We start from the raw sequence: 27,992 nt of genomic DNA on the forward strand, positions 1-27,992 counted from the left end.
CAATGCCGCAAACTTCAATTGCCAAGCTAGAAATAAAACAAACGTGATGAAAATAATTCAAAACAGTAGTATTACCAACATTAAATAATCCAAATTGATTATTTATTAACCTTATTTTTTGCAATGAGAATGAAGTCGCAAAGCATTTGAGCCACATTATTATAATTGTTATATGGATGCATTAAAACGCAAAGGTATTGTATTGAATATTGACAATACTCTGCATGAAACTGAAGCTGCGATAGTGTTTTCTTCTCTATTGTGACACACCTTTTTGAATTGGGAATTGATTGGATTGTTGAAATTTGCTATTGCCGTGATCTTTGTCAATTTTAATTTGGTGACTTTAAAAAGCATTACTTGTACCAAATCACTGCATAATACACAGTAAACAACGTAAAAACACTTTTGCTGGAATAACTTTTCTTCGCTTCGTTTATTAGCCAGACACAGGGTGAATTTTGACAGTCCCTAATAAGAGAAGGTTCAAACAAGCTTGCATACGATCACATATCCATGTAATAATGTTGTAATAAGTCCATCTGTGCTCATTGTTTATTCAGCACTTACGGCTCTTTTCATCCGCCATACTTTCAGCAGCGTCTGTTTCTACCCAGCCTGCTTTGCGGTGGTGCATCTGCCAGAGTTTGCTCACCTTTTCCACTAACCACTATCACAATTTGGAGGCCCATAACCCACTTTAAAGACCATTTAATTTGATAGATTTTTTTTCCTTTGAAGAACAGTTAAGAACAGTAGTTTATACAGATCTGCATTAAATGTATACTGGTCATCCTAAGAAGATAACAGGTAAAAGTAAGAATACAATATGTTTACAGCTGCACAAATGAATACTACCATATTATCCTGATGTTTTTCCATAATAGGTCCAAATCTCTGCAATAGTCTCCAATTCGACGTGAGGTCAGCTTCATCAATGTCACTTTAAAATCCTATAATAAAACTTATTTTTATTTTTTAGCTTTGGCATATTTTCATTTATTTTTCATTTCTCTCCCTTTCTATGTTGTTTGTTGGCTAATACTAATGTTGGTTTTAAGAATGTCCTTGTTGTAAAGCACTTTTGTTTGTAAAGGTGCTATATTTGCTTGGTTGCTATATGCAGGGCCGGCCCAAGCCTTTATGGGACCCTAAGCAGAATTTTAGTTAGGGGCCCCTCGGTGCGGCCAATACGATTGACCATTGCCAATGCTTGATTATTCGCACACTATAAATCTAACACACCCAATATGAATTTTATTAGTTGTAGTAGCTGTGTTGTTTACATCATATCAATGACTGCTTGGCATGTTTTTACCCTTCTACAGTTTTTAATTGTAATAACAGCAAACCCACAGCAGAGGTCAGATGTTAATTTGCACTTTAATATTCAAAGTCTTACAGTACTAAGTGGTGTCCTGAAAAGTAGTTAAATAAACCAGCAGACAATGCATTTACTGTAAAAAAAAGTTTTTAAAAAGTTTTAAAAAAATAAACCACTTTAATGGCTTTCGGTTCAAATGAGCAACTTGCAAAAATGCAGAACAATTAACTACAAATAAAATTGTTTTAGATAAACAGTATCTTATATAAAAACAAATGTAAATGTACAGAATGGACAACATTAAATTATGAAATACTTAAATAATGACAGAAAATTAACAGATCAGATGGACCTGTAACAAGATAACATAATAATAAATGTATTAATATTTAAGGGATAGTTCACCCAAAAATGAAAATTCTGTAATAATTTACTCACTCTCAACTTGTTTTAAACCTGAATGAGTTTCTTTCCTCTTTTGAACAAAAGTTATTTTGAAGAATGTGGGTAACCAAACATTTGCTGGTTCCCATTGACTTCCATAATAGGAAAAAATATACTATGGAAGTCAATGGGGACCAGCAACTGTTTGGCAATAATACCCACATCTTCAGAATGTCTTCTTTTGTGTTGAACACAAGAAATTAATTAATACGAGTTTGGAACAACATGCGAGTGAGTAAATAATGACAACATTTTCATTTGTGGGTGAACTACGTTAACAAGGGGCAGCATTTTTACAATTAGGCTGCTGTCACTTTAAGACCTGCACGCATCTATCATACAGACACGCAAATAATTACTTTCACTTTAGACATAACCAACTGTGTTTATGTAAACCTTGTGTGTATTTTACAGTATTAGCGCAATGTCCCGTGAGTGTAACTCTACCACTGCGTTAATGTGTGATGTGAATGTACATTGAGTTGTGCAATACTATGATATTTCTTCAAAAGCAGATCGTGAAGACATTTTAATCGTCCACGAGCAATTTTTTGTATATCGCACACCCCTAACTTACATGCTACCTAGGCTGTGCTAACGCTAGCTCGCAACATAGCCTAGATGAGTTTACATACATTTTCTAAACATACCTTTATCTTGCTGTTTTTTCTCTTCCTCGGTTTTCTTCTTTTGTTCTGTTCTCTGCACCAGAGGGATATGTCCTTTTTTGTGACATTTATGACAGTTTTGCTGCAATGCTGCTGCCTCTTCTATCCACTTCAATAATCCAAATCATTCAGTCTGAGTGTGCTTGGCCGTTAACATAACATTACGTTTGTATAATTTTGCGTTTTTTAATTTAATATTGCGTTTTTGTCATTACCATTGTTCATTGACATAATATATCAAAAAAAAATAAAGAAAAATCAAGCTGTAATTTCATGTGGTCTTGGAGGCCCCCTGGTGGGGGACATGAGGGTGAGTAATTAATGACAGAACTTTCATTTTTGGGTGAACTAACTAACCCTTTAATTTGGCTACATTTAACCATTAAAACTAAATGACACATTTTTACAGTGTATACATAACAATGTTTAACTAAATAACTGATAGTTCAATATATAATAAACTCCTCTAAGGAAACAGTTATACCCAGATAATTATTGAACTCTGATGTATTCCATCTTATGATTATTGTATTTTGTGAGTTAGATGAGAAATTACGTTTGATTTTAATAGCCTACGTAAGTTTAATTGTCTGATGGAGTGATGGTAGATTAATCTTTGAGGGCTGCAATCGCAGAAACATGAACTCAAAATAACATAATTTCTTACACAATAAGACACTCTTATGCATCTGTTTATCTGAGAAAATATCATTATACCTATTTTAGACAATCCCCCTTTTTAATTCTCGTCTTTAAAATTGATATTGTTTCACACATAATATCAATGCTAACTGATAGCTGATAACTCTCTGAGGAAAAAAAAAGGTACAAAAGGGTAGTACCCTTTCAAAAAGTTCACTATTGTACCTTATTTAGCCCATCTTAGTAGTTTAGTCTACATATTAGTCCCTTTTGAACGGGTACCTAGTGACAGTTTTTCAGACTCTTTTTCCCTGTAGGCAACCCAATTCAAAGATATTCATATGTTTAGAAATTAAAGCAAATTCACTGAAACTTAATATAAATTCAATATCCTTAAGAACTGTACAAAATTTCAGTATATTTGAAATACATTCGCAGAAGACATCATTTATCATAAAAATTATATTTCATTTTAAATCTCTGCAAAATTTCCGTGTCACTTAACGCTTACACCCTTTGATAGATTTTCAGCAATAGTTGCTATAAACCTTCACTGGTTCAATTTATGAATCTATCGATGAGGACAAGCAGTTTCACAGTGTCTTGGTTAAGATTGCCCATGAATTAGCCTACTGTGGGCTTTTTATATATGCTTTTTGTACCCTGAACCCTCTGAAAGCACTTCTTGCACTTAACCTGGAGGAAAAAAAAAACCCTACAGACAGTTTGTGTTTTAATAACCCATGGTTAATGAGAAGAAAGCCAGTTGCCTTTGAAATAAAACAGCATTACACACCTGTAGCCTTCAATTGCAACATAAAATAGGCTACTTATCATCCATATGTTTGTTTAACCCCTTATAAATCAGAATGAATATGTATAAATGTCTTCATACTCTGATGATGTTGGAAACAGCCTTTAAACTTTAGTAGGCCTGTGTTTATTACACTGATTACAGCTTCGTTATCTCATGGTAATAACATTATCTGACAAAACTAGATTTGGAAACAGTTAAAATAAAGTAATCTAATCAACTGATTAACCATCAAGAGTGGGTACTGGGTAGTAAAGGACTGTTGCTGAGTGGGGTCGTCCAATCCTGGTTTGCGGGCATCTTGCGTTCTTCAGACTCCCATCCCACTTTTACTACTCATAAAAGATTCCTGGCTGGCAGGCCAGGCAGTGGCTAATTAGTTAGCTACTATTCGACAGCAGGCTTAACCAGGTCAATCCGGCCTGTGGATCAACTTCAGCATTTCCCCATTTTCTACCCACACAGACCAACTCGGCGTGCGAGCAGATGCTCTAGATCGGTCAGGGTATATTCTGGCAAACCGTTTGCCAATCACGTCTAGCAATCGGCAAAGCAAACTGTGGTACACGCCATTTGCCAACAAGCGATGGGTAATTCGCAAAGCACAATGTTATTTTCTGTTTTCCCAGCACAGTACCATAGAACGGCATAAAGTAAGAGGTTTGAGAAGTAAGAGGCGGGGCACCAGTTAAAACATTTCAAAGTTAAAGTTCACGCAAACAGGTATTAATAGACAAGGTTTAGTCAAATATTGATTGTTTATAGCTGAATTAGTAGAACGCAATTATATTTGGAACATAGAATATAGCCTATAATCCAATAAAGAATTTAACGATATAAGATATTGGCATGAGTAACCCCGTAATATCTTAATTAATATCTTTAAGTTCACACCTCCATTTTGTAATATAAGTCCGTTAACACAGATTTTAGCCTAATAGTGGTTCTCAAACTGGTGGCCATGCTGTAAGGCTTCCAGATGGTACAGGGTAGCCTAAGCCACACTTAAGACATTTTATGAACTAGGCTATATATTTTTTCAGAAATTCAGTGTAGCCAATCATCAGAGAAATAAGACTTCCAACCAACAGAATTTATTGTAGGCTATTATTTCATATGTATGTTTTTTAAGTTTTAAATGGTTTTGTGTCATTCATTTTCTGTGGAAAAAATCATCTAAAGCTTGATCGTTTAATACTGAGGCAAGATGCGCGGATCATATTAACGTCACCGAATCGGCTGCTTCTAATTAATAATGCACCGCCACCCACCCGCAACATAATGCTCTGATTTATAGATATCCGCACCTGATCGCCACATTACAATTATTCTAAGGCCGGTTTCATACAGCACGCCTGAGTGGCGCGTCGGAAGAGCGTTTGCTGCGCGTGCGTGCCCATTGTGCTTTCACACCGGCTGCGTTTGCAGCCCGCACCGCGCACAGAAGCCTACAATAATCGCAAGTTCTTTATTACTTTATTTTACATACATTTATAAGCAAAACGTTTTGACTGTCAATATAGTTTTAATAACTGTGATTTGTTTAATCCACATGTGTTCGTGCTTTTCTGGTCCAGCCTACTGAAAGTTATCAGACATAAAGTTATAACAAAAATCACATAAAAATTGCAGTAGGCATACAGTGTGTATATCGTTCCTGGTGCAGAATGTCTGCTCGTTACATTAGTAACCTTTTATATTGTCCATGTAAAATGACATAAAATAAATTTTTAAAGTTCTTTAAATCGGATAAATAAGCGAATATACACTTTCAAACATATGCAAACGTAACTAAATGTGTAGGTCAAATACATTATATAATTATTTAAGAAATAATCCAGTCAAAGGGCTGTATGGTCATAATAAACCAAGTACCCCAGAGTGCAGTCTGGACGATGGGGCAGGGCGACACATTTGGGCGGGTCAACACGTGTCGCTCCGCCCACCCCCAATTTAATTGGTTTATAATACCGCAATCTTGTAGACCAGGGGTCACCAAACTCGGTTCTGGAGGGCTGCTGTCCTGCAGAGTTTTTCGATTTTGTGAATGATTTGGCCTAATTAAAGAAATATTAAATGCTAACATTAATCGTATCTTATTATCTGTTTACAGAGCCGTCGCATAGACTGTGCGAACTTGCAACCGCACAGGGCCTCGCGCCAATAGGGGGCCTCGCAATCCTGCTTTTTTTTTTTCACCACTTTTTAAAACATATCGTGGCACGAATGTAACAATTCTACAAATAAATCAAACATATCCAGTTAACTGGCAGAGCATTCATTTCGTTCGTTTTTTTAAATAAGAGAAGATCTAGCGCTGAAATGTGTTTTTTAAATCAAGTGATCAAAGTGCTCGTTGCCGCTGCGATCAATGGCACGGATACAGTCTTTCCTCGTGTGGCTTAATTGCACACACAACGCACTGTCTTCATTTGGACGCGCGCTTCAATCCGTTCCGTTGTGGATACTCTAAAATAATGCACACAAATGTGTCCCTGCTTGATATACAACCACTGATTAACATAATCGGTTTTGATGAGAAGAAAAAAAATAACGTTATACGAGAAAAATAAAACCATTCGAGAGCGGATTCGAACCCAAAATCTCTGATACGCTTGGCGAACGTTCTGCCACTGGACCATTAGAATACACGTTAGATAATAAGGCGGATTCTCGATGAAAACTCTCGAGCTGACTTGATGTAAAACCACTCTTGGTTGCAAAGTTGATTTTTTTTTTTTTCCTCTGAAATAAATACCAAAAAGTCATAGCTGAGACTATGTGCATGATTATGCTGTATTATTCTACTTGATAAACACGTATTGCAGCAAGATTATGCGTGCAAAAGAATTAGAACAGCTACGTCCGTGTGACTGTAATTCATACGCAATTGAGCATACACATCAAAGAGCAGGGCCTCGCATTTCAAGTTCGCACAGGGCCTCGCACCCCACCTGCGACGGCACTGTCTGTTTACCATGGTAATTTTAGTCAAGATCTATTGACTATTGTTTTATTGTATTTAAGACACAGAATAGATGAAGTTATTGTTTAAAAACAAACGCTTGGTATAACGGCACCTGGGAGATGTTTTACATTAGCGCGTCATTCACTTGGCTTATTCATATTTCTATCAGGATCCGTGGATCAGCACAAACTCGGGATGATTTTACGCAAATTGATGATAATTCACTGTAAGAATGTAAGCTGCTGATTATAAATTCTAAAGCACGACCGTTTTTTGTTGTCATTTTTTAACGAGATTTGTTGTCCAATTATTTGGTACAAAGTGCAAATTTACAATGTTTAATGGCGAACTCATGGTTCCTTGTTGTTTACCTGTTAATAAAATATGAGGGCCTATATATTGGTTTTGGTTCTGTAAAGCCCTGTTTTTTAAAGATTCATGTTTTCTAATAAGTGTCAACCGGTTAACATAGGCCCTACGAGTCTGTGACATCATATTAAAAATCCAATTATTTATTTATCCAACATGTGTTCATGTTTTAATCTGCGTATGTAATGTATGTAAAAATGGTTTCAAATATTAACACTCACATATAGCTAGCTACATAACCATAAAAACCACTGCTGTAAATCTGTGCAATTATAATATAATAAAATAATAAAATACCCAGCAGAGAAGTGATATGAACATGTAGGCCTATTGCTTAAATACGCTCTTGAGCACGTGTATACATAATAATATTTGCTAAAGATCGACATAGCCTAATAACATCTGTTTTAGTAAAAAAAAAAAAAAAAAAAAAAAAAATTATTTTCACATTTTAGCACTGCGCGGTTTTTATTCCCATTGTACGCACAAAACCGAAGAAGCATGAAGTAAAATTACTGAGCCATATGCATAGCATGCGGAAAAATATTGTCTACCGGTATATCAGACTTTGACATGCCAGTAATTTCATGCAGTCATGCTCATTGCCCACTAAAAGTGGCACTGATATATCGGGTAAATTAATTTAATAGTATAACTAGGCTAACTCTCAAACAGTGTATCATTTATCAGCAACATATTTCGTGATATCGTCTAGCCATAAACCTGCTCAATAAAGCTTACAATATGACTTTTTGTAAAACTTTGAAACGAAAACGATGTGAATTGAGCTCTATACGAATACATTTTTACAGTAACTTCATCTAACTTGATTCGTAAGTTCATCAAAACATTATCCAATTGATTGGTACAGAAATCGTCATGGTTATCACTTAATAATTCTGTAGTACGGCCAAACAGCGTCATAGATCATTCATAAACTAGTACCAGACGTGTACGTAGGCTATGCTCATGCCTCAACCGTCTACGCCAATAAGATTGCTGTAGGCTATAAACCAATAAAATCGGTTGTGTATAATTGTATATATAACTAATTCAGCTATAAACAATCAATATTTGACTAAACCTTGTCTATTAATACCTGTTTGCGTGAACTTTAACTTTGAAATTTTTTAACTGGTGCCCCGCCTCTTACTTCTCAAACCTCTTACTTTATGCCGTTCTATGGTACCGTGCTGGGAAAACAGAAAATAACATTGTGCTTTGCGAATTACCCATCGCTTGTTGGCAAATGGCGTGTACCACAGTTTGCTTTGCCGATTGCTAGACGTGATTGGCAAACGGTTTGCCAGAATATACCCTGACCTAGATCGCACACATTTGCGCGTTTTTAGTGCAGTTTGCATTGCATCTAGGTAGTTTCGTCCAGCTCCGTGCTACAGAAAGCGCTTTCCAGCAGCAGGAGAGACACCTGGATTTCAGCTGCAAAAAGCCAGCACCTGGGTTTACAAATAAAATTTTAGTTTGGGAAAACAAAGGTCTCTCTATCTGTCTGCAGAATGGCTCGACCTTCAAGGTTAGTGCGTTTTATTAGTCTCTGTTGCTTCGCAAGTTCGCACATGATGTGTGATCTGTGTGTGGGTCTCTCCATGTTGCTAAATGCTAACTGGCTAAGCAGCATTTTCTGCGCGTGTTTACATAGCTTCCCAAAACAGCACAAATCACACCTAAACACGTAGATTTTCATCTCTTGATATGTTTACGGATATTATTTCATTTAAAACATGGCAGTGTCGGTCGCTACATCCCCAAACGTAACGTTACCTATGCTAACCTCAAGCGGCCAGCATTAAATAAAAAAAAGCGGGATAGTATTAGTAACGTTAGTTCTCGCTGCTGGGGAATTCATGTTGTTCAAAACCAGCCAGCTAGGCATTATCACAAAAAAGGAAAATAAATAGCTTTATGGTTAATTCGTAATTCAGAGTAAATGTGATACATTAATAGAGTATGTCTGTGGAAGTTTCGCGTATTTTCCTCAGTTAGCCCCGCGAGCATTGGTGTTAGTTTAGCGGCAGCGTGTGTTTGAGCGTGAACGCGCGCCATTATTTCACACACACGACTTGAGCCATTTCTCCTGCAAACTTGTGTTCGTAGTTAATGCACCTTGGGTTTGGATCTGGTTTCAGTCAGAAATTAAGGCTCCTAAGTGGGAAGTCAACAAATGTGTTTGCTTTTCGCGATAAATGTATTTAAATGCGCCCTTGTTGATTTCGTAACGCTGATATGAACCCACGAGCTCAAGCCAAGTGACGCGAACAGTGGCAACGTGTTGCTTATCATCTGTCAAACAGTAAACCGATTTCTTTTATTTAAAATGCAACCCTCTCGGGACAGGGAGTTAATGCAGGTGTCATCGGTGTAATTTATGGACTGAGGAGGTCCCGTGGTCAGTGAATACCGTCTGACCTGCAGGGCCTGTAGTTCAATGCCCCTATCTGAACAAACAGAGTCCCTCCCTCCCCACACTGCTGCTGTTGGCATGGCAATTAACCTGCTCCAACATGGCACCCCTGGCTCCTCTGCCCCTTCACTGCTTTAAATAAGAGGAGTGACAGCTCTGTTGCCATATGGAGAATGAATCAGAAAATCTGCAACCATTTATTTATTTGTTAGATTTATATGATTTCGTTTTTGTTAGCCTAAAGAGAAGTTCTGCTGCATTCACGTCAGGTTCCTTTTTAAAAAAAAATTTAAGTTGATAAATGTTTTATTTTCCCTTCCACATTAAAAAGTAAACAATATATTGCAGGTAGTCTCTACATTATTGATTTTTTTTTATTACGTTTGTTGCAATTTAAGCATCAAAGCATGTACATTTGATATAAATAAGAAGTTGCGCTAGTATTTTCTTCCCTATCGTGACCTTACAGTCTATGATTGTGAGTGAAAAAGTAGGGCAGGGCTTGATTTTTGTCCATCTGGAGTTGATTGGATGGTTGTGGTTTGCTGTCGCTTTGATGTCATGTGAGTGACAGGTTGATCCCGACCTCATCATCAAAGAAGAGGGAGGGGACGTTATTTCGATTAAAGTTTATAAGAACACATGAATAAAAAATAAAATAAAAAAAATTGCACAGCTAATTGATTTATAATTTATAAATAGTTCAATATTACATACAAAATAAGAATAGTCCATTTTTATTTCATTGTGACTAATAATAAATGATTTATAAACATATTGCATACATGTTTGTCCTCTTCTGGGTCATTTATATTTCCTTTCCTGTTATTTGTGCACAGGAATAAAAGGGTTGTTGACTATGCACAATTCCAAGAGTCTGACGATGCAGGTAAGTTCCTCTAATGCAAATATCCTGTTGCACACCTCACTATTGTGTCCCACTTAACAGGGTTTTCCCACAGTCAGGAAATATAAGGGGCAAAAAGTGAAAGTGTTTTCTTCCAGGCTTTGAAAAGTTATGGAAATTATTACAAATATTAATAATAACTGAACAAGATCTCTAATGTTAAATAATGTCACTGTGCTGCATTAATACTTTAGTAGATGCAGTGTTGTTTGTGCTGTGAAGTCATGCTGTTTTATAACCTGATTCAACTGAATGATTTGATACAGATGAGGAATATGGAAAAGAATCGGAACGACCTGAGAAAACTTCTGTAAAACGCAGGTCAGTCTCCCTGATTAGTTATAATATTTTTTAGTACATATGTAGTAACTAAAAAAGTAATGATGGCAAAACTAATACAAATTCTGGTTGTAAAAGTAATATTTTAGTTTAAAGGGATGGTTCACCCAAAAATGGAAATTCTGTCATTACTCACTCTCATGTCGTTCCAAACCCGTAAGACTTTCGTTCATCTTCGGAATACAAATGAAGATTTTTTTTTTCTCTTTCTGTCCTCTCCATTGACAGTCTACGCAACTACCATGCGAGTGCTTAGTTTGCATAAAAAACATAATTTACCACTTTATTAACAAAATATTACTCTCTAACGCGAGTTCACGAGAGCACCCACTCATGCGTGTTGTGTTAACGTGAGAGAACACGTTGTTGGGTAAATGTGCGTTGGAGATTAATATTTTGTAAATAAAGTGGTAAAAAAAAAGAAGTGTTTTGCGCAAACAAAAGACGTGTCGTTTCATAAAATTGCAGTTTAACCACTGGAGTCACATGGATTACTTTAATGATGTCTTTACTACCTTTATGGGGCGTGAAAGTGGTAGTTGCGTAGCTGTCAATGGAGGTACAGAAATCTCTCAGATTTCATTAAAAAGATCTTCATTTGTGTTCCAAAGATGACAAAGTCTTACGGGTTTGGAACGACATGAGGGTGAGTAATTTTCATTATTTTTTTTTTTTCATTCACTGTGAAGTTTGCATGCATTTATTTTAGCTTCCTCCATTTCTAAAATTATTTATGAGCTGCATACATATTCATTACACTATTCGTTTTGTTTAAATTCATGAGGGCTGTATTTTGTCTGAATTATATATATATTTATATATATATATATATATTTATATATATATATATATATATATATATATATATATATATATATATATAGCTAAAACATAAATGCTGTTTTTCTTCCTATGTAGTGAGGATTCTCGAATCAAGGACCACAAGAGTAAGTCAAATTTTATTTTACTTATTTTTTGCTTATATTTAACTTTTTTTATTGAGAATTATTTTATATAGATTTTTTTTCAGTTATTAAACATTCTGACAAAATGTTTTTCTATCCCAATATTCCAGAGGATTTAAGTGATGATGACAATGACAATGACTATGGGGAGGATGAGGAAGAGGATGATGATGGTGGTGACAGTGATTTTGATGCTAAAGAGGCCAGCAAGGGGAGACAAGCAACAGCTAAACGGAAAAGGGCTGCAGGTATTACCAGTATAAACACTTCATTACATAGTCATTCAGTTACCTCTGACAACTACTTTCTGTGCACATTTGGCATTTTACCTTTTACATTTTCTTATATTTTAGCTACTTAAAAAATATAAATGCACAATATGTATAACAACAATGGCATGTGTTCTTCAAGTGGCAATTCATAATGTAAAATATTAAATATTTTGACATCCAAAATCAAGTGTGGTCAAACATTTTACTGGTAGTGTATAATGTTAAAGGTTTAGTTCACACAAAAATGAAATTCTGTCATCAATTACTCACCCTTCATGGCATCAAAATATATATATATATATATATATATATAGGGTTATAAAAATAAATATAACACCTGGTTTGGTTTGTTGTGCTTGTTTGTAGGGCTGCACAATTTGGCCCAACATTTTGTTCTTAGATATTAATATGACTAATAATTATTATGATTGTTATTATTGCTATAAACAAAATATTAAACAAAATAAGAAATATTACTATTGTAATAACACTTTTGTTATTAAAATAAAAAACAGTATTTAAGAATAAATATAACAATGAAAATAATAGCCTAGTAATGTTATTTTACAGACAACTTATTTTAAGAAAAATTTAAGAATAAACCTGCAGGCAGCCTATGACTATAAATCAATAGAAAGGTCTAATGATTTATTATAAAATATTATATATGATAAAAATCTGTAACTCTAATTTCTTGATTTTTGTCAGGAGGTATGCAAAATCAAAGTCTATGTCTTTAATATGAAATATAACTCGAGAAGAAAAACATATAGATTATCATATACATTTCTTTAGAGCGTATTATTTTTCCTATTTTTTTACCCAAAATAGGGTGGAGTGAGCATTACTGAGCAGATGAGCGCTAATTCATACTGGAAGCTGGAGGGTGCCCACGCACAGAAACTCCAAATATGCCTCACAGAAATAATATAACTTATAATGTTCCATGAAATCCCTAATGTGGACAAATGCATCAAGCTATTGTAGCTGAATAAAAAGAAGATATTAAACACAAAGACAATAAACTCATGACTGTCGCAATATATGGTGTATTTGAGTTTTTCCAAGCCATCTCAGGTATTTTCATAATAATAAAGTATATTAATAATGTTGTAGTTTGTGAAGATGTTAGATGTGTGTTGCCTTTTCAAATGCACGTTATAAGTGACTCAAACTCGCAGTGCTTTAAGAGATGGAGCAGCACTTACTACTGATCACAGAGCTGCTCTTCACTAACACGCTGTGCATATATTTAATCAATTCAAAATCAGGATTCCAGTTTAATTTCTATAATATCTAACAACATATAACATGTATATAATAGTGTTTCAGTTTCATGCTCTTCTTCATTTTCTTTTTTGCTATTAAAATGCAATTTTATGCTTTTGTTCCTTTTTACAATGTGAATCTGCTCTCATCCGCTAATTAACTTGCTCTTATTCACTTAAGCAAAACCGCAGGCCATTTTTTTCATGCCTGTGTTGCAATTTAGAGTTTATGCATTTTGCATATTAATGCATATTTTTAACAAACCTTCAGCTTGTGTTAATTAACCATGTATTTGCTCTTTTGACACACAGATGACAGTGACGATGAGGTAAAAGTTGTGAAGAAGAAGGGCCGGCAGGTGCGTCAGGCTGCCACTAAAGCCGCGTCCAAACAGAGGGAGATTCTTCTTGGCGATGGAGGAAGTGAGGATGAGGAAAGAGAGGAAGAGGAGGAAGAAGATGACAGTGACGTTTACACTGGCGGTACAAACAGTATTATGTCAGAGTCAAACTATTTCAAGAACATTGACATTCGCACGTTAGCTAACCGTGAGATACTTGATATTTTATACTTCCCTCATCTGCTCATAGAGGACTCAGGCAGCGATGAAGACTTTATGGTTGAGGACGATGATGACGACAGTGATTATGGCCGACCCAAACGGAAGATCTCAAAAGTGAGCAGGAGAAGCAAAGACAAGAAATCCCCTAAACCCAAACTAAGGGCTTCAGGTAAAGCCACCCATAATCCTAGATTATGTCTGCAAAAAAAAGGTCTACTGTAATACCTTGATAATTAATCACTAATCACTTGATAATTAATTACAAACTTCCTCTAGATACCTTTAACTGCCACAGTTACAGTAATAAGTCAATTATCTTCTCCCAGTGACCCGAGGGCCCAAGAAGAGGAGAGGAAAACGTCAGACGAAGGTTAAGAGAGTTGTGAAAAAGGCCTCGCCTAAAGCCAAAGACGAAGATATCGAGAGCAACAAGGAGGAGGAGGAAGAGGACGAGGCGAAGAAGGAAGACAGGAAAGAGTCGCCCGCCCTGAAGAAGACACAGGATGACGAAAGTGGCGCAGAAGGGGAGGAAAACAATGACAACGGAGAAAAGGAGGAAGAGGAGGAGAAAGAGAATGATAAAGAGAAAGAGGAAAAAGACGATGTTTCTGAGGAGGAAGCTCCATCAGGTGAAGACTGAGCTCTTTCGCCTGCTGGTGAACGCGTCTGTTATCTGTTTTTCTTAATGAGGAGCAGTAGAATTTATTTCCCACAATACTCAAAGAGTGTTTTGGATGTTTGTTATGTCTCTCAGCTTGTAAATACCATATCTCCGAACGAAATCTGTAAAGTATCATCAGACCTATTCTAAAACTGTACGGTTTGGCCTTATCCAAAAATGCGGTCTTTCGTAGTAATCACTAATCAATGTTTCAATTATAGCTTTGCAACGTTTTTGCCGAAACCGTTTTGTTATAGTTGACTTTCAACGTATAACAAAGGATGAAAATGACGTGCCCCCAAAAAATACAGATTATACTGTAGGCTCTGTACTTCACTTTATGGGCACCTTCATTTTTTTAATTAAAAATGCATTTGAAGAAGAACGTAACTGCTCGTTTACTCCCAAACAAACACATTTTTGTGACTTTTAATGTACATGATCTCATCCCAGCTGCATTGACCGTTGAAAACAGGCTTATAATGAACATATACGCTTGTCGTCATGAACTGCACTGGATTGTTGTGGCTGCAGTTCAGTCACGTGATTTTCCTTGCTACATCAACTGTACATCACATAGCTCTAGTACGCTACTTTCTCCCACTTTCCGTGCAGTTGTTTCTTGATTCAGTCTAGTAAATCAGCTTTTTCCCGTCTGAGCATTTGAACTAAGATGACTTTTTCTATGGTTGTATTGAACCTCTTTCATGGTTGGCATGCTTTCATGTACGTGGTGCGACGTAAGTCGGTGGGTGGAGTCTCGGGCTCAGGATGAGTGATGTCAGAAGTGAGCTAGTGAAAACCTTAATATTGACCTCTGTGATGCTTCATGTGTGCATTTTTTAAGAATATTTTGATGCTTATAGATGCCTTTTTAAATGCAGTCCGTTGAGCCATTAGAATGGTAAAAACGAGCTGAATTCAGTGCACACCATTCATAGCTTTCTCAGCTTCATACGACTATTTTTATCGCGTGTATCTCCATCCTAATCTGTAGCCTTTCAGTCTATATCATAATTTATCCAAAATAAATGTTTGTTTTAATTACGCTATTCTGATTTTTGTAAAAATTTGTTTTACAAGGAAAAATAAAAATGTATCTTTAAAGAAATCGAGTAGTTGGTGGCCTGTTTTTCACTTCACTTTTTACAGCGCTATCTTCTTTATTTTGTTTGACTGTAACGGAAATGACATCATATACTAATTTATTTAGCACCTTTCAGATTAAAGACCCACCTGAAGTTCCCACCTGAGTTCGTATGGTTTGAAGATTAATCTCTCACTGTGTTTTATGTTGGTACTCCATGCTGTCTTTTAGAACAAATACTGTTGCTACTTTCCAGAATAGCTGAATATAGTTTAGATCACACATGCAATCAAAGCAATAGCTTGAGAGAAACATATACCGAGGACAAAATCCATTCATTTTCTATAGGAATTCGCTCAAGATTTCGAAATGCGATTTATATAATTTAATGTTCAATGATTTTTCATGGGCAAAATCAAGTCATTTAAATAGGAAACAAGCTAACATGAATTTTGCTAGCTAATGTTGCAAGATTTCCACACGTGTTCAAGTTGGTTATGCAGATTCTCCACGTTGACTTCAGTGTGAGCTGTGCTTCATACATCACTGCACTATTGACAATAAAAAAACTGACCTTTTCACCAGTGATATTTTGCCCAACTTTCTCTTAAATTTCACTAATGTGACCGCAACTTTATGATGACATCAATTTTAGGATAGTTCACCCAAAGGTGATCATCATTTATTCACCCTTGCCTCATGTCATTCTAAAACTATTGCTTTCTTCTGTGGAACATAAAGGGTATTTTAAAGAATATTTAAATTAAATAACAACAAAATAAAGACATCTTCTGCATATTTATTTTGCCAGAACACAAAGCTTGCACAACATTACGTCTCTTGACACGGTAAACAATCATTTATTGCAATATTACTGCAAATAACTTTTTGCGTTGAGTCATGAGTTTTCCAGAAGCTGTTGAGTTTTTCAAATGAACACAGTACAATATTCTGGCCATGACCTTCCAGCCTAAGACCAGTTTTAACAAGATAAAAATAGTTTTGAAGGAATATGGAAGTTCTAGGAATTCTTAGATTGGTGAATTATTAATTAAGAGTTCATTCTGGCATTTCATTTGGTGTTTGGTGTAAAGTACAAAACTTTATATCCATTTTATGCCATAAATGACTTAATTGCCCTCCTGTAATCAAACATTTCTCACATTTGTCTTCTCTTTCTGTAATATTCATAATTAACAGTCAAGATTATTTGCAAGAAACTAAACAAATAAACAAAAAATACATATATAATACCAAACTTAGACATAAAAACATATTGCATCACTATGTAGGGTTTTCTGTTGTTGTTTTTTACATTCACTGTTTACAGTTTAGTTGTCAAGTATTTCCAGCAGGTTGTGACCTGTCAATGGTGTCATTCAGAGTCACATTTAATTGATTCAGGCTGTATTACAGCAACTTTCTGGTCTGGAGCAGCTTTCTTTGACGCAGATGGAGCAGGTGCTGGTGGGGCTTCCACCATGGCTGCTTTTTTAGATGCTCCTGGATGGTGAAGACCATTATAGTCATATAATGTTGCCCAGTTTACTTAAGTTACATACTTAATTGCTGATATAAAAACTATTTATCACCATGTATGTTGTTTTTACCTGTGAGATTTCTGTGGATGCGGTTGCACAGGATCACGCTAAAGAGGAAGATGAAACCAAGGCATCCGGTGACCATACCACACACCAAAAAACTGTAGCTGCCTTTTTTCTGAATAAGCTGGAAGAAATTTGTTCAGGGTTATTTACTTTTGTAGAAAATCCTTCCCAAGTTTTAAAACATGAGCGTAAGAACTTACTGATCCAACCAACACTTGCAAGGTCATCTCACCCATTCCGGAAGTTGTCACTAAAACTGTTGTTGCACATCCTGAAGGGAAAAGAAAAAGAAAAAGATTTTTGTTGTTTGTTCTTGTGGCCTTGTTTGTCCATAATTATAGGGATATCTGAAAATATTCTTAAAGTATCCCCCCTGTAGTCAATAATTCTATTGCCATTTCCAAACAATTTGAGTCCATTATTTTACAGTGGGGAAGATTATTATTAAGTGGAAAACATTCAAGACAGTTGCCAATCTTCCCAGGAGTGGACGTCCAGGTAAATTCACCCCAAGGTCAGACCGTGCAATGCACAGAGAAAACGCAAAACACCCAAGAACTACACCTCAGACTCTACAGGCCTCAATTAACATGTTAAATGTTAAAGTTCAAGGCAGTACAATAAAAAAAAAGACAGGACAGGTATGGTATGTTTGGAAGGGTTGCCAGGAGAAGGTTTCTTCTCTCTAAAAAGATCATGGCAGCACCTGAACAAACCATAAGACTTCTGGAACAATGTCCTTTAGACAGACGAGACCACAGTGGAGATGTTTGGCAATAATGCACAGCGCCAAGTTAGACGAAAACTAAACGCAGCATATCAGCCCTAATACCAATAGGGTTGATGATTTTTGGCTTGTTTTGTAGCCACAGGAGTCGGCCATGAACTCCTGTGTAAACCAAATTATTCTAGTGACAAATGTGAGGCCATCTGTCTGACAGCTAAAGCTTGAAAAAACGGGGTCATGCAATAGGACAATGACCCCAAGAACACCAGCAAATCTACAACAGAATGGCTGAAAAAGAAAAGAATCAAGGTGTTGCACTGGCCCAGTCAAAGTCCAGACCTCAACCCTAAGACAGCTGTTTACTGCAGTTATTACTGCTAAAGGTGGCTCTGCAAGCAATTCAATTATAAAATATTATTAGTTTGTCACATGGCTTCTCTGTTTTTGGCTTTATTTTTGTTAAATAAATAATGACATTTTATATTAAATATTACAATTTTATTCTTCAAATTAATGTAGAAACAACAAAGACAGTAGCCTATATTTTAAATATTTGTTTAATGGCATATTTTTATGAAAGAAGGCATCAAAGTTGAGTGTTTTTGTCCGTTCAAGCGCTGTCTGAAGCGTCTTTCTGTGCGCATGAGTGTGTGTGTGTGTGTGTGTATGTGTGTCAGGAGACAGGAGATTCACAGATGAGCGCCAGTACTGCACTGCGTTCTCTCTTGTCCTGTCGCGCTTGAATGGTTTAAAAGCATTTGCATGAAGAAGAGCGTGATCATATAATGTAACGCTAACAAAAGGGAGAAAACGGATGTTATGTTAATTACGTTAAATGTTTTTAACTGAAAAAATGCATTGCATGCGTTAATGTGTTAATTCAGTGGCTGTGATATAAAAGATGAAGTATGCTGTGTGCAGTTTACCGCGGTAGTTTAGGATGTCCTCAGTGTAGGCCACTATGCAGGGGAAAACACTGCTGATGAAAAGCCCGAGCAAGGTCGTCCCAACAAACAGAAACACTCTGTTCGTGTAGAGGATCAGTAACAGCAGCAATGTAACATTCACACCAGCCTTAACAAGAGAGAGAGAGCAAAGAGGATCCAAATTTGTAAATCTATGATTCATCACATACTCAATATTTCTAACAACTGATAGCAACAGCTTGAATGGAGCATGAAGGAAACAACTTAGTGAAAATCAGCTCTATGTATGTAAATTACAGTATTTAATTATAGATTACCAGGTTCACGATGAGCAGATACACCGGTCTGAAGCGGTACGATAGCGGGACAGACACCAGTCGTCCAGCAGTGACGGCCGCCCAGAAGATACTGTTCAGGTATCCTGCCATTTTAGCGTGCAGAGATATGGGAGCTGAAACAGCATACGTGTAAACAAAGCCGGCATAGACCCCCTAAAGGTGAGGTTCAAGGGTCAAGTGTGAATTTTAACTTGCAGTTCTCAAAAAATATTAATAAAAATCATTGAGCTTTCTCACCATAATGCCCTCTGTCATAAACAGCACCATTCCACTCAAGATATGGATAACAAAAAAAGTGACCGGTAACTCACGCAGGTTACCATTCATACAGCAGCTGAAAATGTTTCCATGTCCTGAATGATGAAAATCTAAGGGGACCAGAATAAGAAAAAAAAGTGAAACAAAGTTGGGGAGAGTTATTGAGTCAGAAGTTCAATTGCATAAATGGTTTTACATGTTAGTTTCAATCACCTACACTACTGTTTAAAGGTTTGCGGTCAATATGATTTTTTAAAAAGAAATTATTACTTTTATTCAGCAAAAATGCATTAAATTGATAAAGAAAATACAGTAAAGACATTTATAATGTTAAAAAAATATATTTCTATTTCAAATAAATGCTGTTCATTTGAACTATCTAAGCATAAAATAATCTTAAAGGTATAGCGGAGGATGTTTTACTTCCTGGTGGGTAACCTATACTATTGGTCCCCCTAATTGTCAATCATTCTGGTGAATCAATCAAACTTTTCAAAAAGTGGAGAGGGCGGGTCTTATCTAAAATTTGGAAAGATCCTCCGCTATACCTTTAAGGAAAATGTTTTGAGGTTTCCACAAAAATATGAAGCAGCACAACTGTTTTCAACATTGATAATAATAATAAATGTTTCTTGAGAACCAAGAAACAGCATATCAGAATGATTTCTGAAGGATCATGTGACTGAGGACTGGAGTAATGATGCTGAAAATTCAGCTTTGATCACAGGAATAAATTACATTTAATATAAATTAAATATTTTAAATTGCAATATTTCAAAATATTAAGTTTTTTTTTAATTAAATAGATGCAGCCTTGATGAGCATAAGATAGTTCTTACAAAAAATCCTAGCGTCCCTAAAGTTCTGAATGTTAGTGTAGTTCAAAGATCACTTGTACCTGCATCGTATGGTTCGGGCATTTCTGTGATTTCTGGTGCTTTAGTCTCCATGGCTAACTCATCTTTGTCCAGCAGTCGTGGAGGGCTGTTCGTACAACAGCGAAGCAGCTTCTCTTGGTACATCAACACAAAAACCGCAATCGGCACAGGCAACTAGGAGAGAAAAAGGCTGAGATTTCACAGAGATCCAGGCTCTCCTGCACACTGCACATAGAGCTGTACATCAGCTTACATTTATGACAGCCATGATCCAGAAGGCGTACGACACACTGGCCTTCTCCTCGACCAGCTCAGGGTGCGGGGAATTCTCAGCAAGGATTACAGGTGACCTGTCGCTGGATCTGAAGTGGTGAAGTATGTCTGTGGCGTTTTCTGTGCTATTACTGCCCAGGCAGTGCTCTGATATAAAAGGCTCTGCAATCAGGGGGCTCACCAGAGCACCGAGCCCAATGAAGAAGTGCAGTGCCTGGAAAGAGAGTGAAGACACTGATGGAAAACACCATTTAGAGCTGTCAACCTATAATACAACTGATTATAACATAAATAAATCATACATTTTATGATGTCCCTATCCAAACCACACTTAGCTAAAGCAGCCAGCATAGAATTAATACTGGAGTGAATCTCACAAAATGTCCAGGTCAGATTCCCCCTTCCCCCCCAAAAAAACAAAAGTAAAAATAAGAATTAAAATGTTGTCCTTTTACGTTGATGTAGTTTCTATTGACTTACATTCTTTTCCATCACTGACCAACAACTGATTCAAATAAATTATAAAACACTAATATAATTATTTGAAATAAACACTACTGTACATAAATGTATGTATAGAGTAGATCAACACCTCCCTGAGTGTATATATATATATATATATGAAGAGAAATGTCTTCAATCACCTGCAGAAAGATAGCAGAGTCTTTCTTATACATAGACACCAGTCTGAAGTTTGCAATAGTGTCGATGATGCCCATAGCCAGGCCTGACACTGCCATAGCAACCGCCAGCAACAGCACATTATAGCAAAGTGGGATGATAGCAAAAACCACAGAGATGATGAGGGAGGAGAAGAAGAGAGCGAGGAGAGCACCGAACAACCTGAGAAGACAAGGAAAACAGCTTGGTTGCTTCATTATTTGTCAATTTTCCCACTTTATTTTAAAAAAATTCTTCCAATTACAAATGCTAATAGTTAAGATCTGTAATAGCTATCAAGTAACCTCACAAATTGATATTCCAAAACATGATGTTTCTTAGAACTTCAAGGACAGTTTTAAATTTAATTTTTTTATGTGCTTTCATGTGTCTGACAGTTAGTCAGCCAGTAGTAGGGCAGCATGATCAATTGAAATAAATAAATACATGCTCTACAAGTTTCAGAGGAAGCATGGCTCTGTGTTCTTTTATTATTATCTTTCATTATCAATTTTATTAATTATCTCAGAGCGGCTTGAACTCAATCTCTGAATCTGCTCTGAGTTTGGGTCGCTTATAACATGCGTTTAAGATGTGCCACCCATTTCCCCAAACTTGTAATAAGAAGCACTTATGAACAAAAGAGAAGCTTTAAGGGCTCCCTGCTTTTTTCATCAAAATAAAGTTTTATGGTTTAATATTTGAAAATGATATAAGGCATCCATACATTTTAAGCATTGTCATTTTTTTTTGATAAAATAAAATAATCTTTTTTTTTCTTAGATTATTGAAATAATAATCTTTTAGTCATTTTTATCTTTTTTTTAAAATAATTATTATTTTATAGCCATATTAATATATGATCAATTATCGTTGCAGTTTATAAATCAGAAATATCACAATATGTCCATACAATATATACATTTGTCTTTAAAGCTATAAAATATTTAACATGAATTTTCTTTTCTTTTTTTTTACAGCTGAGATTTTTAAATATTAAACATTTTTGTTATATATATTCATTTAATTAATTAAAATATAACAGATATTATACAGGGCTAACAGATTAACCATGTTTTAAAAAAGATATATAATATATTTTGAAATCTGTAAAATGTATACATTTGACTTTAAAACCATAAAAAAAATATTTAACAGGATTAATTTTTTCATTTTTTAAATATTATTTCAAAATATATTTCTAAATGTGGTTCAAATAAATATAGTTATAGTATAAACTGTTAAGTATAAATAGTATAACTGTTATACAAATATATATGTAGGTGTTAGCTTCACCTTATGATAAATCCCAGCTCAAGGTTCACAATTTACTATTTGTGAGAGACATGGTGACAGCGAAAGCATATTTTTATTGCACTGTGTTCAAATCACATCTGTTGAGGATGTCAAGAAGTTTCAGGCTGAAAAAGCTGACATGAAAAGTTGCAATAAATCTGTGTCAATTATAAAATGGACATAATAAAAAGTTAACCAACATCTAAGATTCACATGGTAAGGAGCAAGCACTTGAAAAAAAGGAAGAAAAGGCCCAAAAGTGCATAAACTCTCCAGGCAAGAATGTAATAGACTCGGAGTCTGACAGCCTTTACTGTCTGGCATTTTAAACATAGTTTCACAAACAATGAGAGTTTATCTTGATGCAGATGTCCATCTTCATTGGACTCCCCGCACAGTTTACCAGCAGAGACACACTCACTCGCTTCTCTACTCACGTTTTTGTGAAGAGTCCTCCAGCCGAGCTGCCGATGAGCAGGCAGAGCTGCTGGGAGAAGAACACCCAGGTGATCTCCTGTAACGTGGAGCCTGTCTGGCATTTCAGGTCTACGATCGTAGGCCCCAGGAAGGCGATGCTCAGTCCAAAGCTAAAGAACACACTCCAGTATGTCAGGGTATGTTGACAGTTCCTACGGAAAAGTGTTAATATACGCTCCTCAATTAACATAGCGTGAAAATCACCAATCTATTCCACTGACAGCTGTACTGGTGTCTGGATGTTCCTGTCGGTGGGGTTCAAACCATTTGCTTAGGTGACAGATGTCAGAATAGAAGATCATTCCCCACATTTATATTCGTTCACTCCTCCCATTTCATGAACCTTTGTGCGATGCTCCTAAAGTTAATGCCTAAAAATCACCTTTCAACGGATCTCTTCGAAACTGTCAATGATTTTCAGTTAAACTGTCAATGATTTTGATCCTCAATGAGAGTCGTGGATAAGAATGTGATACGTAAGGCTTGGATTGACTACGGGCCGTTGAATAATTAATAAGGAGGGAAAGGCACATCCGAGGCGTAATGGTCACTCACTCAGCGGGTGTGCATAATTTTTCGAATGATAATAATAATAATTCATAATTCAACGGCCCATCGTCAATTATTCCACTTATACGGTTACCACAAAATATTGTTCAGATTATGTAATGGAGGCTTGAGACACTGATAGCAGACACTGATAATGCAGTTATTACTGCAGTTAGAGAGAGAGAGAGAGAGAGAGAGAGAGATTAAGCGTGGATGAATGAACTGAGTCTGTGTCTCAACAGTGTTCAGCATCAGCATCTTGTGAAACTGTACGTTTATCTGCACTAAGAACAGTGCCGTTATGAAATGTCATATGTAGTCATGTAGGGGGGGCTTTTTAGATACAGATTTCAACAGTAGGCCTAGCCTAGGTAACAACTGTGGCACACAAAAAGATAATTAACATTTCTATTTATAACATTTTTATTTATAACGTCAGCGCTGAAGTTTCAGAGCGGGAGAAAGAATGTGCTGTTGTTTTGTGCCAAAAAAACATGGAAAATTGTTAACAACACACACACACACACACACACACACACACACACACACACACACACACACACACACACACACACACATAGGCCTATATATTTTTTTTTTTAGTTTAGTTTTTTTTTTTTTTACCTGGTCAGTGTTGTTGTGGGTTTTGGTCCTTTTTTTGCTGTTGTCGGTTGTAAAGACCTTTGAAATAAAATCATTTGGCGCAGTGATATTGAACTGTAATGTGGTCAAGACCAGCTGGAACTACTTTAGCCGTGGGTTTCTCGTCAACCAATCAGATTCGAGCATTCAATGTTAACATAACTGGACCACTTATGTTAAATCAGCATAATCTAAACATTCACCAGCAAAGAACTCCTAAAAGAACATTTCTAAAGGTTGGTTTTAAATGCTTTATTGTTGGCTGTTCAACTTAGAATCAATGCAATGCTACAAGGCTACGTCACTGATTCGCTTTTATTCAACAAAATAATCCGAAAAGCCATGGGACAATTATTAGCTTTGTACATTCACAAAGTGTTACTTATATAGTACTTGTTAAACAATGACCTTTGAACTCATCCTAAGACTTTGTGTGAAATGTAAAAACCTCTGCTTACAGGTCCTGGTGAATGTCTTATATGTTCCTTTAAGTCAATAAATTAAATGATGACAGAATTTTCATTATTCATTCCTCACCCTCATATTGTTTCAAACCTTTATGGCCTTCTTTCTTCTGAGAGTATAAGAAGATATTTTACTTTTTTAACTAATATAAAGTTATGTTATATATATATATACCACATTTAGTTAGAAATAAAACAATACAAATATACATTTTGTCTGTTGGACTAATTAATTATGTATATGAATCTTTAAAAAAAAAAATATATATATATTTTTTTTTTTTAATATAAATAATATTTTGTTATATATATATATATATATATATATACATACACACACACACAGTTTATATAAATATAATATTTTATATTTTTAAACTTGAATATAAAGTCATATAACAGATTAACCACATTAAATATATAAATGTATAATATACATTTTGAAATCATATAATAAATATTAGTATAGTTTTAAAGACTATGCAATTTACTGTATATTTTAGATATTACAGACACATTGAAGTACATTTAAGGACTCCCAAGGTTATGTGGACCTACAACCCAAGACTTTCCATTTAACTTATTGTATTATTAACAGAGAATTTTATTTATTGTGCATAATGCTTCGTAACATATCTCTTATTGAAACTTATTGTTGAGCTATAACAGTTTTTCTTAATTCTTAATTTTCTTAAGTCTTCACATTCTCTAAATTGTAAGTTCAACTGTCACAACTGTTTGCTTGGACATCAGAGCTCGATGGCATGTCTGCAAAATGTAGTTACTCGCCCAAAACATTTAATTCATGCTTCAAACGCTAGTTATTGTGTCTGTAAATTGGCCAAAGCCACCAAAATAAAAAGTGTTTTTGTCATCGTGTGAGTCACACTGATCAAAATGTTTAGATGATTTTTCACTGTGGAAATATTTACAAATTTCATGTTTGTTTGTTTTTCTACCGACTGCTTTCTATGCAATACAAGACTGTCAGTTTTGTCTAGCTGAATGCTCTTGTGTATCACTGAGCTTTTTAGATGCAGATTTCAACAGTAGGTAACAATTTACTGAGAAAAGTCAATACTGTGGCACACAAAAAGATTTTTATTTATAAAGTACATTTATTTTTGCAGAAATGTGTTACATGTAAACTGAAAAATCACAGTTGCTTGATCATTTTTACACACTGTAATATAATATGTCTTCCCACACCATCTCCACACATTCTTACATATTATATTTCTCTTCCACGACAAGCAACTGAATTTTCAGTTTACATGTCACACATTTCTACATTTTGCATGTGAAGGCTCACACGATGAAAGTATGTTTAGAAGTTGCAAAGAGTTTGACAATTTCACTGAGAATCAAGCCATGTGCATTTAGTTATTGTGTAAATTGTAGACAATTGTACTTACTCTTTTGCACACGTGCCAAAACACACAATTTTCTTAAATCAATAAGAAATTCCAATCTGATGTGAACAAGAAACTGATCAGAGATCTAAACTTGTTTTGAGCAAATAAAAATTCTCATTTGAGAATTGAGCCAAAGCGATTGTGGAAAACTGTAAAGTTTACATTGTGAATTTTACAGTGAGAATAAGAGCATATAAGCATATAAATTGTTGCAAAGCAAACCGGTTTATCAACTATGTGAGTCTGCACCACATCAAGCCACAGCACATACAAAGGGCTCTCAAATCTGCATATCCTGGTTGCCTTTCGGGTACCCGCATTTGGGAGTTAACATTTTCCTTGCAACAAAAACCTTTCAGTGGCTGTCATCCGATCCATAGATAGATGCAACTATTTTCAAACGTTCAAGTCATGACGAGTCATGTTCACACATACATGCTGATTTCGTCTTTATCAAATCTGATTGATTAGATAACAATAGAATGTAATGCTATGTGACCAAACAGAGAGAGGCGTGATGGGGGAGCACACGAAATGTCTGTCTTAGATTTTAGAGGACAGGAAGCTGATGGCAGGTGTGTGTTTTTATAATGGACATTGATTAACACATTTAAGCGTTTTCTCACTTCCTTTTTCGAGTAAACCTAACCCAAAAAGTGACTTATTGGAAGGTAATTGTAGACTAAGACCTCAAACACGTCTGACATTCTGAATGAAGACATGTTAATTTTCAACACTCTGTGAATTGCAGGATGTACTTCGTGATTACGGAGATCTGAGGTGTCTCTCAGTATTCAGCCTCAGTTGCATAAAAGTATGAGGCCTCATTCATCTCATCAGCATGATATCTGACGCCTTCTAAAGCACTCAGAGACCAAATAAAATTGATTGCAAAATGATTGTCTAACAGAGGCTGCAATTTGTCAAATCCAAAATTATTATTAATGCATCGCCCTGTTGTAATCAAATACCGCATTCTGCATTTGCCTTGCAATTTTGGCAACTGCTGTACTAAAACACACAAAGGGGTAATTTATCTTTACACATTTAGTGGTGGAAAATAGTTTGAAAGCTTTTCAGTTGTATTTATCCACAGATCAACAGATTATGGCGTAATTAATGTTTCAATAACTCTTGAGCAAAATAAGATGTAACTTACACGCTTGTTTCACTTATTTTGCCAATGCAACACTGCAACATTCAGGTTAATATTTTTTTGGTCACATATGGCCTGAATATGTTATGAAAATGCAAAAGCACTGGTGAGCACTGGTTAACCATTATTGCATTTTAATGTGATTTGTGAAATGCACAAGGTCATAGAATGTTGAAATTTAGCAAATTGAGATGAGAAAGGGAGACTTATGACACTTGTGACACACAAAAGTGTACTTAATTTTAAGCTTAATTTTAGTTAAATGGTGTCCTGAATCACAAATAATTATTGGTAAAAATAATTGTTATTCCTTACAGTCTCCACTAGATGTCATAATATAGTGACGCCTCAATGAAGATGTGTGAAACAATTAAAGGAACAGAAATGATTTTATGTAACTGAGCCTTCCGCAGCCGTTTCACTTTTGTTATTTGTGAAATTATACTATATATACTTATTTATACTATCTGCTATTTATATTTAATATAATGCCAATGATTATAGGCTTTATATTAGACAAACAAACAGACAGACAGACAGACAGACAGACAGACAGACAGACAGATATATAGATAGATAGATATATAGATAGATAGATAGATAGATAGATAGA

General features: G+C 35.6%; 2 protein-coding genes and 1 long non-coding RNA gene across 3 annotated transcripts in view; 1 reads left to right on the plus strand and 2 right to left on the minus strand.

The window, feature by feature from the left end:
- The window catches only part of LOC309480362, a 133,429-nt gene that overhangs the window by 34,791 nt on the left and 70,646 nt on the right, over positions 1-27,992 (minus strand). The gene's annotated exons all lie outside the window — the stretch shown is intronic.
- Positions 8,564-15,737, plus strand: nucks1b (nuclear casein kinase and cyclin-dependent kinase substrate 1b). Its single transcript, XM_082144788.1, has 8 exons — positions 8,564-8,763; positions 10,491-10,540; positions 10,825-10,879; positions 11,816-11,844; positions 11,973-12,110; positions 13,715-13,885; positions 13,994-14,134; positions 14,292-15,737. The coding sequence occupies exons 1-8, from the start codon at positions 8,747-8,749 to the stop codon at positions 14,603-14,605; spliced, it is 915 nt and encodes a 304-aa protein (XP_082000914.1). The 5' UTR covers positions 8,564-8,746; the 3' UTR covers positions 14,606-15,737.
- mfsd4ab (major facilitator superfamily domain containing 4Ab) lies at positions 16,493-23,509 on the minus strand. The gene is made up of 10 exons (XM_082144779.1): positions 23,114-23,509; positions 21,365-21,563; positions 20,701-20,934; positions 20,468-20,621; positions 19,549-19,679; positions 19,291-19,464; positions 18,974-19,121; positions 17,521-17,591; positions 17,324-17,441; positions 16,493-17,216 (listed from the first exon to the last, which is right to left on the minus strand). The coding sequence occupies exons 1-10, from the start codon at positions 23,341-23,343 to the stop codon at positions 17,089-17,091; spliced, it is 1,587 nt and encodes a 528-aa protein (XP_082000905.1). The 5' UTR covers positions 23,344-23,509; the 3' UTR covers positions 16,493-17,088.

This window comes from Leuciscus leuciscus, assembly GCF_965113295.1.
Source record: "Leuciscus leuciscus genome assembly, chromosome: 18".
NCBI lineage: Eukaryota > Metazoa > Chordata > Actinopteri > Cypriniformes > Leuciscidae > Leuciscus > Leuciscus leuciscus.

Bases quoted from the DNA above. Each gene is read 5' to 3' on its own strand.
- nucks1b (XM_082144788.1), top strand. The intron at 11,845-11,972 runs GTAAGTCAAATT...CCAATATTCCAG, and splicing joins TCGAATCAAGGACCACAAGA to AGGATTTAAGTGATGATGAC. The intron at 14,135-14,291 runs GTAAAGCCACCC...ATCTTCTCCCAG, and splicing joins ACCCAAACTAAGGGCTTCAG to TGACCCGAGGGCCCAAGAAG.
- mfsd4ab (XM_082144779.1), bottom strand. From the start codon at position 23,343: ATGTTAATTGAGGAGCGTATATTAACACTTTTCCGTAGGAACTGTCAA. The intron at 19,465-19,548 runs GTGAGAAAGCTC...CCTCACCTTTAG, and splicing joins TTATGACAGAGGGCATTATG to GGGGTCTATGCCGGCTTTGT. The intron at 17,592-18,973 runs GTAAACTGCACA...TTTTCCCTTCAG, and splicing joins GGACATCCTAAACTACCGCG to GATGTGCAACAACAGTTTTA.